Source organism: Lethenteron reissneri, unplaced genomic scaffold, assembly GCF_015708825.2.
Source record: "Lethenteron reissneri isolate LAM-NWPU_2019-01 unplaced genomic scaffold, ASM1570882v1 scaffold_1938, whole genome shotgun sequence".
Classification (NCBI taxonomy): domain Eukaryota; kingdom Metazoa; phylum Chordata; class Hyperoartia; order Petromyzontiformes; family Petromyzontidae; genus Lethenteron; species Lethenteron reissneri.
The window spans coordinates 87,622-102,372 of record NW_026891705.1 but is presented as its reverse complement, the minus strand read 5'-3'; the positions used below and the strand labels follow the sequence as shown (position 1 = coordinate 102,372).

Here is a 14,751-nt window from a genome sequence, read left to right as displayed (position 1 = left end):
AGCCGCCCGTCGCCACTAAGTGACAGCAACGGCACCCGTGCCAGGCCAGGTGCACTTTGTTGTAGGTTCTTCCTGGTGTCAAACCCCCTTCCAATATCACCTCTCTTTCTGTGTGTGCGCACGTGTGTGTGTATACCTGATATATTTTTTGCGTATAATAATAAAAAATACGCGAACATTCAGACTGCCGTTCTCTCGAGATCTGTCCAGCAAACTTCGATATTGCACAAGACCCGATTTAAAGCTTTCGTGACTGCAGGGATTCATATTCTTGGTTCTTTCGATAAAGTCACGTAGAAGGGAAATAATAAAATAATAAAAATAAAACATTATAAAATACAATTCTCACGACGTTTCGGCCACAACGCAAGCAGCCGTCCTCAGGTGAAGAACAGGGCTGTCGGAAAAACAGCGTCTGAATGAACACTACCAAGCTTGGCAGCGTATATTTACACTCCTCTTGATATGCAAATGTCTTTGTCAAGGCGCTCTTCCCCCTCCAACCCAGCTTAAATATATGCTGCCAAGCCTGGTGGTGTTCATTCAGACGCTGTCTTTCCGACAGACCTGTTTTTCACCTGAGGACGGCTGCTTGAGTTGTGGCCGAAACTTCGTGAGAATTGTATTTTATTATGTTTCATTTTTATTATTTCCATTCTACGTGACTTTACCAAATGAACCAAGAAGATGCACAAGACCCGTACACACGCTCTCTCTCTCGCTCTCGCTCGCAGTTAAACCGTAAACTAGTATTACCGTCCACGTCAATCGAGACAATTTCGAATATATTACCCTGTACCCAAAAAAACCCAAAATATACATGTTTACATGACTTAATTTCCTTAGCAACTCCGCGCACGCGCTGCGTATTAGATTGTAACGGGGGCCACTCCGGCTACGAATGGTGTATATTTATATATATATGGGATTATCAAAGTAAAATGATAGGTTTCATTATTTTACTTTGATGTATGACGTATCGCTGGTAATTACAACTTGCTTCATCAGGCGACAGCCAGATTTGTGATCTGGATGTCGCCTGATGAAGCAAGTTGTAATTACTGGCGAAACGTCATACCCAGATTGTTAATGTTGTGGCTTGGCTCTCCAACACACCAGTGTGCTGTACTAGTACACTATACACTACTATACACTACACTATACACTACACTATACACTACACTATACACTACTATACACTATACTATACACTACACTATACACTACACTATACACTACTATACACTACTATACACTATACTATACACTACACTATACACTACTATACACTACTATACACTACACTATACACTACACTATACACTACTATACACTACTATACACTACACTATACACTACTATACACTACACTACACACTACACTATACACTACTATACACTACACTACACACTAGTGCTGTACTAGTAACGAATTGGCACGTCAAATCTAGATTATGGCACGTTCTGTTTACGTGACAACCCTTACTAGTTGGCTGTGTCGGGTGATGCTTTTAACGACACATTTATATATTTACACGATCTAACCAAAAAACCTCTATTATGAATAAAACAGCAATTGTGTTAAGATGTTCAAACACCAAATAGAAACGTTGTGTAAGGAATCATGTTCTGCATTAGCTACACGTATCCGTGATACTGGCAAGGGAGGTCCCATGATGTAGCTGATCAACCCCAGCTATAAATGCTCTGATGGTGGCATTGTCTTTGTGCTGTTCCCCTTTTGGCGTCCTCTGGCCTAACACTAGTTGAGACTAGGCCCTAAAGAAAGCTGTCTCTGGTGTAGACCAATCAGTTTAAAAGACAATGCATCATCATTTACTACCAGAGCATGCCTGCATGTTCACCGCAAGTACGGTGAATGCAGATGTGATTCCTTGGAAAAGGTTTCTGTTTGGTATTTTATTGCCAAAAAGGGTAAAACCGATTCTTAAAAAAAAAATGGCGTTTTCCAAATAAAGTAGTTCCCTCGGTTGCTGATTGGCCGAGGGCACGGCTTAGCCACGTGACTTAACCAGTGGCTCTAATTGGCCGAAATCGGCGGGGTGACCAATAAGGTCTAAATTGGTCTGTAATAAAGTAGGGCACTGACAAGGGGTTGGCAGGTGTGTTGGTTGTGAGATAAACAACAACCCGGTGATCACCACCCCGTGACCACCACCCCATGACCACCATCCCGTGACCACCACCACCCCCTCTGACACAGCCGGGGAGGGGGGGGGGAGCGTGGGGATGTCGCTCATCCAGCAGCGGAGACTAAGCAGTGCTCGCCGCCGAGGCGAGGACTTGCAGCTCGGTCGATGGTCGCGTTCCGCTCTCGTTGTCCCTGCTCCTCCTCCTCCTCTCCCGCATCTTCATCGCGATGACAAATCCCACAACGGCGATAGCGATCACCAGCAGAGCCACTGCGGCCACGATTATGGTGGTCTCGCCGTTGTTGTTATTCAACCCGGGATCTTCCACCACTGTGAAGGGAGAAACAGAGAAAGAGGAGGCATCGCGTTGAGAATGGTGGTGGGGGTTGCAGAGAGTTCACAATCCACACGCACGTGACACAGACTCGATCAGTGAGGCTGTGTCAGGTGATGGTGGTGGTGGAGATGATGGTGGAGGTGGTGGAGGTAGTGGTGGTTTCACAACCCACTGCCAATCAGTGCTGTCAAAACAGTTGATGCATCTGCCAATCATCTCAGTCAGTCAACCCACGGCACCTGCTGGGTCTGTCTCGTGACCTCCTCCTCCTCTTGCACCTAGACTGGCAAAGCAGTCATCCCATGGCATCTGGATCTGTACAGTGACTTTCTCCTCCTGCACCTAGCCTGGCACCGCAGTCAACCCACGGCACCTAGGTCTGTCCCGTGACCTTCATAGGTGCTGCTACTCGCCACAAACAGCACTTGCCCCAACAGTCTATCAAGGCTATACAGGGGATATTTGTCTTTGTTATACATTGAGGAAGTTACGAGTGGTCGTTCTGTGGGTAGAATTGCACCCACGATAGGAATGTGGAATTTCCACCACCGGCTAATCGGGGCTGTAAACTGTACTTTAAATTATAAACTATTTCTAATTTTACCCAGGTCAAGGCCTTACTGAGCTGTGCAGCTCTTTGTAAGACAGGCGGCCTGGCTATCGCAAATGATAGCCGCTCAACCAAGTAGCCGATATCTTCATCATCATCACGTGGATATTTAGCAGCCAAATACCCTGAACGCGTGACGTCGATTCTGGAGGACCCGGAGTAAAATCCACATGGCAACGGAGAGAGAGAGAGACGCAAACAGTGAAAGCGACGTTGTTGACAGGGTAATTGATCATGAATGGATTGAATGGATGGGATTTATAAGTGAATAGCTATATAATGAGAATAATTATTATTCTGAAGGTAAATTATGAATGGGTTGAAGGAATGGGGCTAATCAGTTTCAGTTGCATGTATTAAGTACAGCCTTGTGAGCCGTGCGGCTCTTGATTTGAACAAAGAACATCTTAAAGTGACTACACGCAACAGAAACATCCAGGAAAAAACAGCAAAATCTTCCAGAACAAAAAGCACCGTATATCAACGCCGTGTGCAAAAATCCCAGTGGGATGCAAGTCAAACAATAACAACCATAAGACAATATAGATTAAAGTTATCAGGCTAACTCTGTACTTCAACATACAAACATGGCTGAACCATACGTTTTCGAAATCCCCAAAATAAAGCAATAAAAACAATGTAACAGTGATCATAGGAACTGTGATTCAAATTTAACAGTAAACGATATACATAACATGTACGACAAAACTTTGCAGCCATAGCTGGCAGCATGAGTCACTCCATAACAGCTGGAGTATCAGCAGGAAAATCTAAATTTTTCAATGCACCTTTAAAGATCAGCACACTATAATCAAAACTCAAGATCATACTTTGCAGCGGACATCCGGAGCGATGCATTTGATTTCAGGCCACTGAATAGCAATGGCAGCTGGGGGTGTACAACTCCTCTAGAGCAGTTTTGAGTGCAGATCTCAGGGGTAGTGATCCAAGTTGCAGTTAATTTGTGATAGCATTCTAGACCCTGGGGGCATCAACAGTATTTGTACGGCAATAAGGAATGTGAAGCTGGTAAATGAGCGAAGACCTTAGGTCACATTTGTTCTTTGAAACAGTGAGGAGATCCAGCAGGTCGTCTGCTGATTTTTTAGTAAGTACATCGTGAATAAATAAGATCTGATGCACAAGTCGTCGATCATTAAGAGATGTTAAGTTTGACCCAATGTCGAGATCGCAGTGGTGGGTCCTGTAAGGGCAGTTCAATGCAAATCTTAAGGCCGAGTGATAAATTGGGTCAAACCTCTTCAGTACACTACTGGGGGCTGATTTATATACGATGTCACAGTAATAAAGTAGAGGAAGTATGGTAGCTTTTATCAATTCCAAACGGAAAATAGGGGGGAAGCAGTGCTTGTGTTGATACAGAAAACCAATTTTTAATTGTGATCTTGAAAATTCAGATTTGAATCAAAGATGACCCCAAGATACTTATATATATTGACTTGCTCTATTTGATAATTATTTAAGGAATGTAATTGTGGAAAAATAACTTCCTGCTTTAGTCCTGGTGAGAAGCATAGCACCTTGGTTTTGGAGGTATTCAGGACTAGTTTAAGAGCAACTAGCTGATGTTGTAGTTTGTTGAAATCACCCTGGAGCTTAGCAATCACGTCAAGTGAATAGCTGTACAATGATAGTATTGAAGGGGGGGGGGTTGTTTTACCTTTCAAAACGACGCTCAGAGTGATGCTCAGGTTGATATCCGAGTAAAAAGTTGCGCACGAGTAATCGCCGGCATCTTCGATTCCCACGGCCGAGATCTTGACGGAGGCGTTGCCCCGGCTCAGATCTCCCACCCACTCGATGTTGGGCAGTCTTGGAGTCGATTTGTCGTGGAAGACGAGGACCTGGATGTGGGTGAAAATTGTGAGCGATCGCGAGCGGGTGTGCTTGTGTGTGTGTGTCCTACACTGTTGGGGGGAGTGGTGGTGTAGTGGTTAGCGCTACGCTGTGCTCTGAACCAGGCGACCTGGGTTCGATTCCGGCTCACGGCCAACACCGGTTACGATTATCTGAACCAGTTCTGGGCTTCCTCCCCTAAGTCGACTCAATCTCAAATGAGTACCTGGTGCGGTGTGTAAACGTCGCCACTGGGGATACAAAGGCAGCCGGTCGTGGTGCTGGCCACCCACCCCCTCGTGTGCTGTGCCAGTCTTCATTGGTACTCACTAACAGCACTTGCCCCAACAGTCTATTAAGGCTATACGGGGGATCTTTGTCTTTATTTTTTGTCCTACACTGTGGTGGATGAGAGCAATGCCATGGAGAGGAGGGCAGTTCCAACATGGGCTCATCGCCTCATGGCGCTTGCAGCCACCACAGCAGCCAAATGTGGCATCTAGATGGATGCGAGGGGCTGGGAACCCTTCCACCTTTAATTCAATTACCACAAAAGCACGGGGAAAATATCGAGTTTGAGACGTGTCCTACACAACTTCATTTGGAGAAGCCAGGAGACTGAATCCTTGCCCTCGGAGTTCCTCCTGAAACAGCAATAAAACACTGCGGGTGGCCACGTGGAATGTTCGAACGCTCGCTGCGGATGAGAGGCTGCCACTCCTCTGTCGAGAACTGGACCGATACCGCCTGGCTCTCTGCGGTATTCAGGAGGTCCGGTGGACCGCCTCTGGATCCAGCCACCATGAGGGGTGTGCAGTCCTTCACTCGGGGCAAGAGACTGCCAAACAACAGGGAGTGGCTCTTCTTCTGAACAAAATAATGAAGGGGGCGTGGGAGCGTGGCGGTGAGGTGTGGGAAGCTGTAAGCCCCAGGCTACCATGGGCTCACCTTCCTATCAACCATTGGCGAGGAGTGGCAGTGGTGGTTACTTATGCCCCCACCGAAGATGAACGACAGTGGAAGGATGCAGACAAGGCCGATGAGTTAGATGCCTTCTATGACCTCCTGTCACAGGTGCTAGCTAAAGTGGCCCCTCGGGATAGAGTCATCCTGTTGGGTGACTTCAATACTCGAGTTGGTCATGATGTTGGCATCTGGTTTAGAGTGATTGAAAGGAATGGGCCAGGTCAGCTCAATAACAACGGTAGGAGGCTGCTAGACTTCTCTGCAGTCCATGGGTTTGTAATTACCAATACGCTGTTCCAGCATCGGTGCATCCACGCAACATCATGGATGCATGCCGAATCAAAGCAAGAATATCTTCTATACAATATAGTGATAAAACAGTGGATGCGGGCCCATGTCCTTGACACCAGGACCTACCATGGAGCTGATCTGCCCACTGACCAACAGCTTGTCATCTGTAAGATACACTTGCCATTCTTCCACTCCGGTGGTGGATGTACATTAAGGACCCAATTCGAACCCACAGTGACATGGTCTCAGCTCGCTGATGAAAGTTGCAAACGAGAATGTCATCATCACTTGCAGCTTGGGTTGGCATCGTCCCCCACTCCTCCGGATATAGAGGGGGAAAGGGTGAGGTTTAGGACTGTGGCTCATGCAACTGCAAAGGCTGCATACGGTCCAGACTAACCCCAACTTGGAAAACATAATGGGGCAAAGTGGGGATGACCCTGCTGAGGCTGCGGTGCCTCAAATATTAGAAAAAGTTATCACCCCCTGTGAGTTGGTGGCTGAAGTGCCATTTGTTGAGGAAGTACAGAAAGTATTAACAATATGGACCACTAGACGAGTTCCGCAGGATGACTGGGTGGTCTTTTTCTTTAAGCAGGGGGACTGCCCAAACTGTAACAAATACAGGGGCATCTCCCTGATAATTTTGCTGGGAAAGGTCCTGGCAAAGATGATTTTATTCAACATCGACTTGCCAGGCATGCTGAGGAGAGGCTTGGGGAGCCCCTATGTGGTTTCAGGCCAGGGCGGCCCTGCACAGATGCCATATCATCTGTCCATCTGCTACAGCAGAGGTGTAGGGAACTCCAACAAGACCTACATCTCTGCTTTAATGACCTATTCAGGGACTCCAAAAGCAACCCAGAGCCCTGGCCTATTGATGGTATCTTAGGCATGGAACAGGTCAATAAAATAGAAAGGTAGGTCTTGTTGGAATTCACCTGATGACGATAACTTGTGTTGCGATCCAAACCTCTGATGTAGCAGACGGACAGAAAAAATGGCGTTTGTGCAGGACTGCCCTGGCCTGAAACCCCTTTGGGGCTATGCAAGCCTCTCCTGAGCATGCCAGGCAAGGCGATGTTGAATAATCCTTGCGAGGACCTTTCTGGCCAGACTGAGGAGGAGGAATATGCCGCTGTAGTTGTTACAATCTGCACGGTCTTAAAGCGGGGAACCACAAGGGCATCCTGCCAATCCTGTGGAACCCGTCCTGTGGTCCAGACAATTGTGACGATGTCACGTAGGGCAGTCTGCAGCACACAGATGCCACCCTCCCTCAGCATGTCGCTTGGGAAATCACTCTCACTCATACACACACGCGCAAGCATGACGCTTGCTTAAAAATATATATTTTAAATATCATCTCACCTGTACGGATGATCCATTAGCTAATTTTCTTTCCCAGCTGACCATCTCGTCGTCAGGGACGGGCTCGTTAAAGAGACACGGAAGGAGCACGTCGGAGCCAACTTCTGTCTTTACGAGGCCCTGAGCCAAGGCGGAGCGACCACAGCTCAGGAAGCAGGAGATCCCTGCAATAGACGCGTGAGAAAAAATAAAACATTAATCACACGGCAACGTGCCGAACAGCCACAGCGCATCGCGTGGTGCAGCGGTAACACTCGCTTAGTCTTGCAGGAAGAAACACCTGAGTTCGATTCCATCACTTTTCTACAGTGAGTGAGTGTAGTTTGTATGATCTCCCTCTGTTCTACAGAATGAGTGAGTGTAGTTTGTATGATCTCCCCCTGTTCTACAGAGTGAGTGAGTGAGTGGAGTTAGTATGATCTCCCCCTGTTCTACAGAGTGAGTGAGTGAGTGGAGTTTGTATGATCTCCCGCTGCTCTACAGAAGTTCAACAACAAGAACAAGAACAGCGCACAGTGGCCGTGTGTAACCCACAGACAAGGCCACGCTCAGTACACGGTTGACGCAAAGCTGGTTTAGGGCTGATACATGGGGTTGATAATACTGGGTGGCAGTGCGTGGGTGGCAGTGCGTGGCTGGCAGTGTGTGGGTGGCAGTGCGTGGGTGGCAGTGCGTGGGTGGCAGTGCGTGGGTGGCAGTGCGTGTGTGGCAGTGCGTGGGTGGCTGTGCGTGGGTGGCAGTGCGTGTGTGGCAGTGCGTGGGTGGCTGTGTGTGGGTGGCAGTGCGTGTGTGGCAGTGCGTGGGTGGCAGTGCGTGGGTGGCAGTGCGTGGGTGGCAGTGCGTGGGTGGCAGTGCGTGTGTGGCAGAGCGTGGGTGGCTGTGTGTGGGTGGCAGTGCGTGTGTGGCAGTGCGTGGGTGGCTGTGTGTGGGTGGCAGTGCGTGGGTGGCAGTGCGTGGGTGGCAGTGCGTGTGTGGCAGTGCGTGGGTGGCAGTGCGTGGGTGGCAGTGTGTGGGTGGCAGTGCGTGTGTGGCAGTGCGTGGGTGGCTGTGTGTGGGTGGCAGTGCGTGTGTGGCAGTGCGTGGGTGGCAGTGCGTGGGTGGCAGTGCGTGGGTGGCTGTGCGTGGGTGGCTGTGTGTGGGTGGCAGTGCGTGGGTGGCAGTGCGTGGGTGGCAGTGCGTGGGTGGCAGTGCGTGGGTGGCAGTGCGTGGGTGGCAGTGCGTGTGTGGCAGTGCGTGGGTGGCTGTGCGTGGGTGGCAGTGCGTGTGTGGCAGTGCGTGGGTGGCTGTGTGTGTGTGGCAGTGCGTGGGTGGCAGTGCGTGGGTGGCAGTGCGTGGGTGGCTGTGCGTGGGTGACAGTGCGTGGGTGGTTGTGGTTACTGGGTGGGTATTTTCAGGGATTTCCCCACGACAGTCAAGAATCATCAGCACAGTGCACGCGATGCAGCAGCAGCATCAGCAATATCATATTGTGTCCATACTGCAGGAGGAATACGATGAGCTATGATAATCAATGGGTCTCCGTGGGTCTCTATGGGTCTCTATGAGTCTCTGATTCGCTATGGGGGTCTCTATGGGTCTATATGGGTCTCTGAGTGTCTATGGGAGTCTCTATTGGTCTCTTTGAGTCTCAATAGGTCATTATTGGTCTCTATGGATATCTGAGTCTCTACGGGTCTCTATGGGTCTCTATGGGTCTCAATAGGTCATTATTGGTCTCTATGGATATCTAAGTCTCTATGGGTCTCTATGGGTCTTAATACGTCATTGTTGGTCTCTATTGTTCTCTGATTATCTATGGGTCTTTATGGATCTCTGAGTCTCTATGGATCTCTATGGGCATCTATGGGTCCACTGAGTCTCTATGGGTCTCTATGGGTCACTGCGTCTCTATGAGTCTCTGAGTCTCTATGGCTCTCCGAATCAAAATATTGTATTCATACTGCAGGAGGAATCCGATGAGCTATGAAGCTCTTCTCCCACAGATGCACAGTAGGGGCACGTGGTAAGAACGTGACATCAACAAACTCAATAGCAGTGCAAAGTACAAAACAGGTCAACACAACTCACCCAGACGCACGCACAGACGCACCGCCGAACCACCCCCCATCCTATCAGGCAAAGCCCCACTGAGCTATTAACTTGCTTCTCACAAGCGAACACGGCCACCACAAACTGATTGCAACTCAACAAAAGTTGCCCCAAATCATCATTAGACCTCCTTTGCCAGTACCAGAATATAACAAAACTATTATATTGTGGTACTGGCAAAGGAGGTCTAATGATGTAGATGCTTACCCCGAGCCCTCATTACTTTGATAGTGCCGCTGTCTTTGAGCTGTACGCCTTTTGGCGTCCTCTGGTCGAGCACCAACTGAGACGAGGCTCTAAAGAAAGCCGTCCCTTGGTGTGGAACAATCAGTTTCAAGGACAATGCCAATGTATTGTCATAGTGTGTTTTTTGTTTGCATTTTGACTGCAAGTATTGTGGTTAATACAGACATGAATCCTCGTAAAAAGGTTTCAGTTTTGTTGCAAGAAAAAAGGGGAACAACCCCTATTATTGACCCAAACAATTTGGACATTGATAGCAGCAGCAGCATCAACAAACATGTCAACGCCTTATCAGTGCCCTACCTTAGCACAGACCAATTCAGACCTTTATCGGTCACCCCGTGCCCCTTGTAAATATCAAAGTTCATCCTACAAAGTCCCATCGCGAGACAGAAAAGCAAACAAATAGACACTAATCAGTTCAACACGGAGGCTTTCACGACCAATATCATCCAAAATAGAGGGTTTTTTTGGGTTAGATCGCGTAAGTCTATAAATGTGTCGTTAAAACCCGCCAACACCTCTATTATAGACAAATAATTTTGTAAACTCAATTTCCCTGTTCAAGATAAACGGATCGGTTGACAGTTATGGCTCACACGAGGGGGTGGGTGGCCAGCACCACGCCCGGCCGCCTTTGTCTCCCCCAGTGGCGATGTTCACTACTACACACCGCTACTCATTTGAGGCTAAGTCGACCTTGGGGAGGCCTAGGAGCGGTTGAGATAATCGTTGGCCGTGAGCGGGAATCGAACTCGGGAAGCGCTAACCACTATACTACCGCTCCCCATACACACACAGACACACACACAGACGTAGACACACAGACGTAGACACACACACAGACACACACACAAACACACACATAGACACACACACAGACGTAGACACACAGACATAGACACACAGACACACACTCACAGACACACACACATAGACACACAGACAAACACACAAACACACACACACAGACACACACACAGACGTAGACACACACACAGACACACACACAAACACACACATAGACACACACACAGATGTAGACACACACACATAGACACACACAGAGACACACAAACACACACACACACAAACACACACACAGACACACAAACACACACACAGACGTAGACACAAAGACGTAGACACACAGACACACACTCACAGACACTCACTCACAGACACACACACATAGCCACACACAGACACACACACGTAGACACACACAGACACACAGACACACACACAAACACACACAGACACACACAGACGTAGACACACAGACATAGACACACACTCACAGACACACACTCACAGACACACAAACACAGACATACACACACGTAGACACACACAGACACACACGCGTACACAATTCACTCGCGGGGTTTCCCACTCCGTGATTGTTTAGTTACAAACCAGTTACAAGTCACCGAGGACTACGTTACAAGTTTTCTGTTCCTTAAAGTTGTCATTGTTCTGTGGACGTCAGTATGTGTTTGTGTTCGTGCATTTGTGCCCGCTGGCAGGAAGTCACGGGGCAGACCCAGCAGGTGCCACGGGTCTACTGACTGAGATGACCGAGATGACTGGCTGATGCACCACCTGTGCCCCCTACTGTGTCAACTTGCTGTGCTTTAGCCACCCGGCGCTCCGCTCGTTGTTGTGAGGATCGCTACTTTGCTGGAGGGCGACTGCCTGCAACTGCCCAGTAGTCTCAAGGTGCACCTAGCCTGGCACTACCAAGCAGCGTCCTTTACGAACCTCCTCCTTCTCCACAGAGGCCGACCTTGACACCGCTGGTACCGGTTCTCGGCAAATCCACTCAGCTTCACATCCTCCTGTCACTCCATCTCTTCTCTAGCTTGTGCCACTCACTCGCTCACTCAACTTTTCACCGACCCACCCACTCACTCAGCCACTCAACCATTTACCTACCCACTCACTCACCCACTCAGTTACCAACTCACTCACTCACCCACCCACTCACACACCCACTCATTCACCCACTCACTCACTCACTCACCCACCCACCCACCCACTCACCCACTCACTCACCAACCCACTCACTCACTCACCCACTCACTCACCCACTCACCCACCCACTCACTCACTCAGCCACTCAACCATTTACATACCCACTCACCCACCCACTCACTCACTTACCAACTCACTCACCCACTCACTTACCCACCCACTCACACACCCACTCACTCACTCACTTACGAACTCACTCACTCACCCACCCACTCACCCACTGACTCGCCAACCCACTTTCTCACCAACCCACTCACCCACCCACTCACCCACTCACTCACTCACCCACCCACTCACCCACTCACTCACCAACCCACTCACCCACCCACTCACCCACCCACTCACTCACCCACTCATCCACCCACCCACTCACTCACTCACTTACCCAGGAGCTTCGATGCGATGCTGGCCATCTTCAGCCTCTTCTCTCGCTGCGGGATCCGAGATGAGTGGCAGCCTCTTGTCTTGGTCTCTGTCTCTGTCAGAACGAGGAAAGAGACGCTGCAAGGCGACACTGACGCCTGCTCTGTGATGCTTCCAGTGTTCAGGGTTCTGCTCGAGGCGCGGCTCCGGCTGGAGCACGCCATATACCACACACATCAAAGTTCAAAGTTCATTTATTAGGTATAGCCCTCTTCTTGGTTCTTTCGGTAAAGTCACGTAGAAGGGAAGTAATAAAATAATAAAAATAAACATAATAAAATAATTCTCACGACGTTTCGATACTATATATTACCTTATACATTGTATTAAATATTACACTTTAAAACTATTTATTATTATATAATATGTTATACACTATACCATAAACCGTCGCGTGAAAGGTACAACGTAATTTTATACTGAATATATAGCAGTGTGCTATACAGTTGAGTGTGTAGAATAAAACAGTGTAATATGACAAGGTATAGTCAATAAGCATATTAGTTGCTGCGGTGCCTTATTATTAACATTCCTTCCCTTTATTAATTCTGACCTTACTCCCTCCCTTTGATGCTGCTAATCCTGCATAATGCATGGGCATAATGACTTTAACCCCCTCGCCAAACCTCCTACGCATTTCACAAGTAGTGCTAATCGCATATCTGCATTTCCCATAAATATGCTAAATTCCTCTTGATATGCAAATTATTTTGTCAAGACGCTCTTCGCCCTCCATTCCAGCATAAATAGTCGCTCCAAGTCTGGAGCGTGACATTCAGACTCTGTCTACTTGACGGACCTGTTCTCCACCTGAGGACGGCTGCTTGCGTTGTGGCCGAAACGTCGTGAGAATGATTTTATTATTTTTATTTTTATTCTTTTATTACTTCCCTTCTACGTGATGACTTTACCGAAAGAACCAAGAAGATGAATCCCTGCAGTCACGAAAGCTTTGAATCGAAAAGACAGCAAAATATTGCAGAAAAATCACCCTACACCAACGCTGCGCAAATATCCCAGTGGGATGCAAGTCAAACAACACCAACCACAAGACAACTTAGATTAAGGCCATCAGTCTAACTCTGCACTACAACAAACAAACATGGCCAAACCAAAACACTTTTCGAAAATCACCTAAATAAAGCCATAAAAGCAATGAAACAGTGATCATAGGAACTGTGACCGAATTTTCATGTCGGTGATGTGCAGCGCGTCTTCTTCTAACGCTGGGGGGCCGGACAGACCCCCCTCTGTACCAGCGTGGACGGCACCCTCGTGGTGTTCACCTTCTGAAGCGCTCGCTCGTCACCGTGGCGTGCGTGTTGACCACCACGACCACCACGTGACTTCGCTTTTGTGTTGTGCGTGGCGCATTGAGCGCCACAGCGCGTGGATTTTGTAGTGTTTGTTTATTTGCCTGCGGGTGACTTTGTGTGTTTCGTATCGGAATCGCCTCCAGTGCTGTTGCAATAAAATTTGTTTAAAAATCTCTCTGTCTCTCTCTGTCTATCTCTGTCTCTCTGTCTGTGTCTCTGTGTATCTGTGTGAGTATCTCTGTGTGTCTGAGTGTGTATCTGTGTGTATCAGTGTGTGTATATGTGTATCTCTGTATGTGTGTATCTCTGTTTATCTGTGTATCGGTGTGAGTGTCTGTGTGTGTGTATCTCTGTATGTGTGTATCTGTGTGTATGTATCTGCGTGTATCTGAGTATCTCTGTGTGTGTATATGTGTGTCTGAGTATCTGTGTGTGTGTATCTGTGTGTGTCTGAGTATCTGTGTGTGTATTTGTGTGTACCTGTGTGTGTATCTCTGTGTCTATGTATCTCTGTATGTGAGTAGATGTGTGTATCTGAGTATCAGTGTGTGTCTGTGTGTATCTGTGTGTGTATCTGTGTGTATGTATCTGTGTGTATCTGTGTGTATCTGTGTGTATCTGTGTGTGTATGTATCTGTGTGTATCTGTGTGTATCTGAGTATCTGTATGTGTATGTATCTGAGTATCTGTGTGTATGTATATGTGTGTATGTATCTGTATGTATCTGTGTGTATCTGAGTATCTGTGTGTGTATCTCCTCACCTCGTGCAGTGCTGGAGGGGCCTCTGCTCTCGTCTCGAGTGCAGCTCCACCTCCTGCTGCTGCTGCTGTCTGTGAGAAGACACGGAAACAGCCCCTCCAGATGTAGCGAGTCTGGGTTCAATGCCCCCTCCCTCCCTACCTCGTTCCGTCCCTCCTCAGTGAACCCGAACACGTCATTGCTCGGTAGTTGCGGAAGGAAGTGGGGTCTGTATCTGTGTGTAACAACAACAACATCAAGGGTGGTGTAGTGGGGGGTGGAGTCTTTGTCTGTGTGTAGCAGCAACAGCAACAGCCAGG

At 48.2% G+C, this 14,751-nt stretch overlaps 1 protein-coding gene across 1 annotated transcript; it reads right to left on the bottom strand.

The window, feature by feature from the left end:
- Window positions 1-587: 587 nt before the first annotated feature.
- On the bottom strand, window positions 588-14,543 carry LOC133339645 (myelin protein zero-like protein 3). Its single transcript, XM_061547801.1, has 5 exons — window positions 14,455-14,543; window positions 12,339-12,431; window positions 7,586-7,749; window positions 4,782-4,965; window positions 588-2,483 (listed from the first exon to the last, which is right to left on the bottom strand). The coding sequence occupies exons 2-5, from the start codon at window positions 12,364-12,366 to the stop codon at window positions 2,275-2,277; spliced, it is 585 nt and encodes a 194-aa protein (XP_061403785.1). The 5' UTR covers window positions 12,367-12,431; window positions 14,455-14,543; the 3' UTR covers window positions 588-2,274.
- Between the last annotated feature and the right edge of the window lie 208 nt (window positions 14,544-14,751).

Excerpts from the sequence above, each read along its gene's own strand:
- LOC133339645 (XM_061547801.1), bottom strand. The coding sequence starts at position 12,366 with ATGGCCAGCATCGCATCGAAGCTCCTGG. Across the intron at positions 4,966-7,585 it reads CTAATGGATCATCCGTACAG|GTCCTCGTCTTCCACGACAA; the intron begins GTGAGATGATAT and ends ACCCACATCCAG. Across the intron at positions 2,484-4,781 it reads TCTGAGCGTCGTTTTGAAAG|TGGTGGAAGATCCCGGGTTG; the intron begins GTAAAACAACCC and ends CTCCCTTCACAG.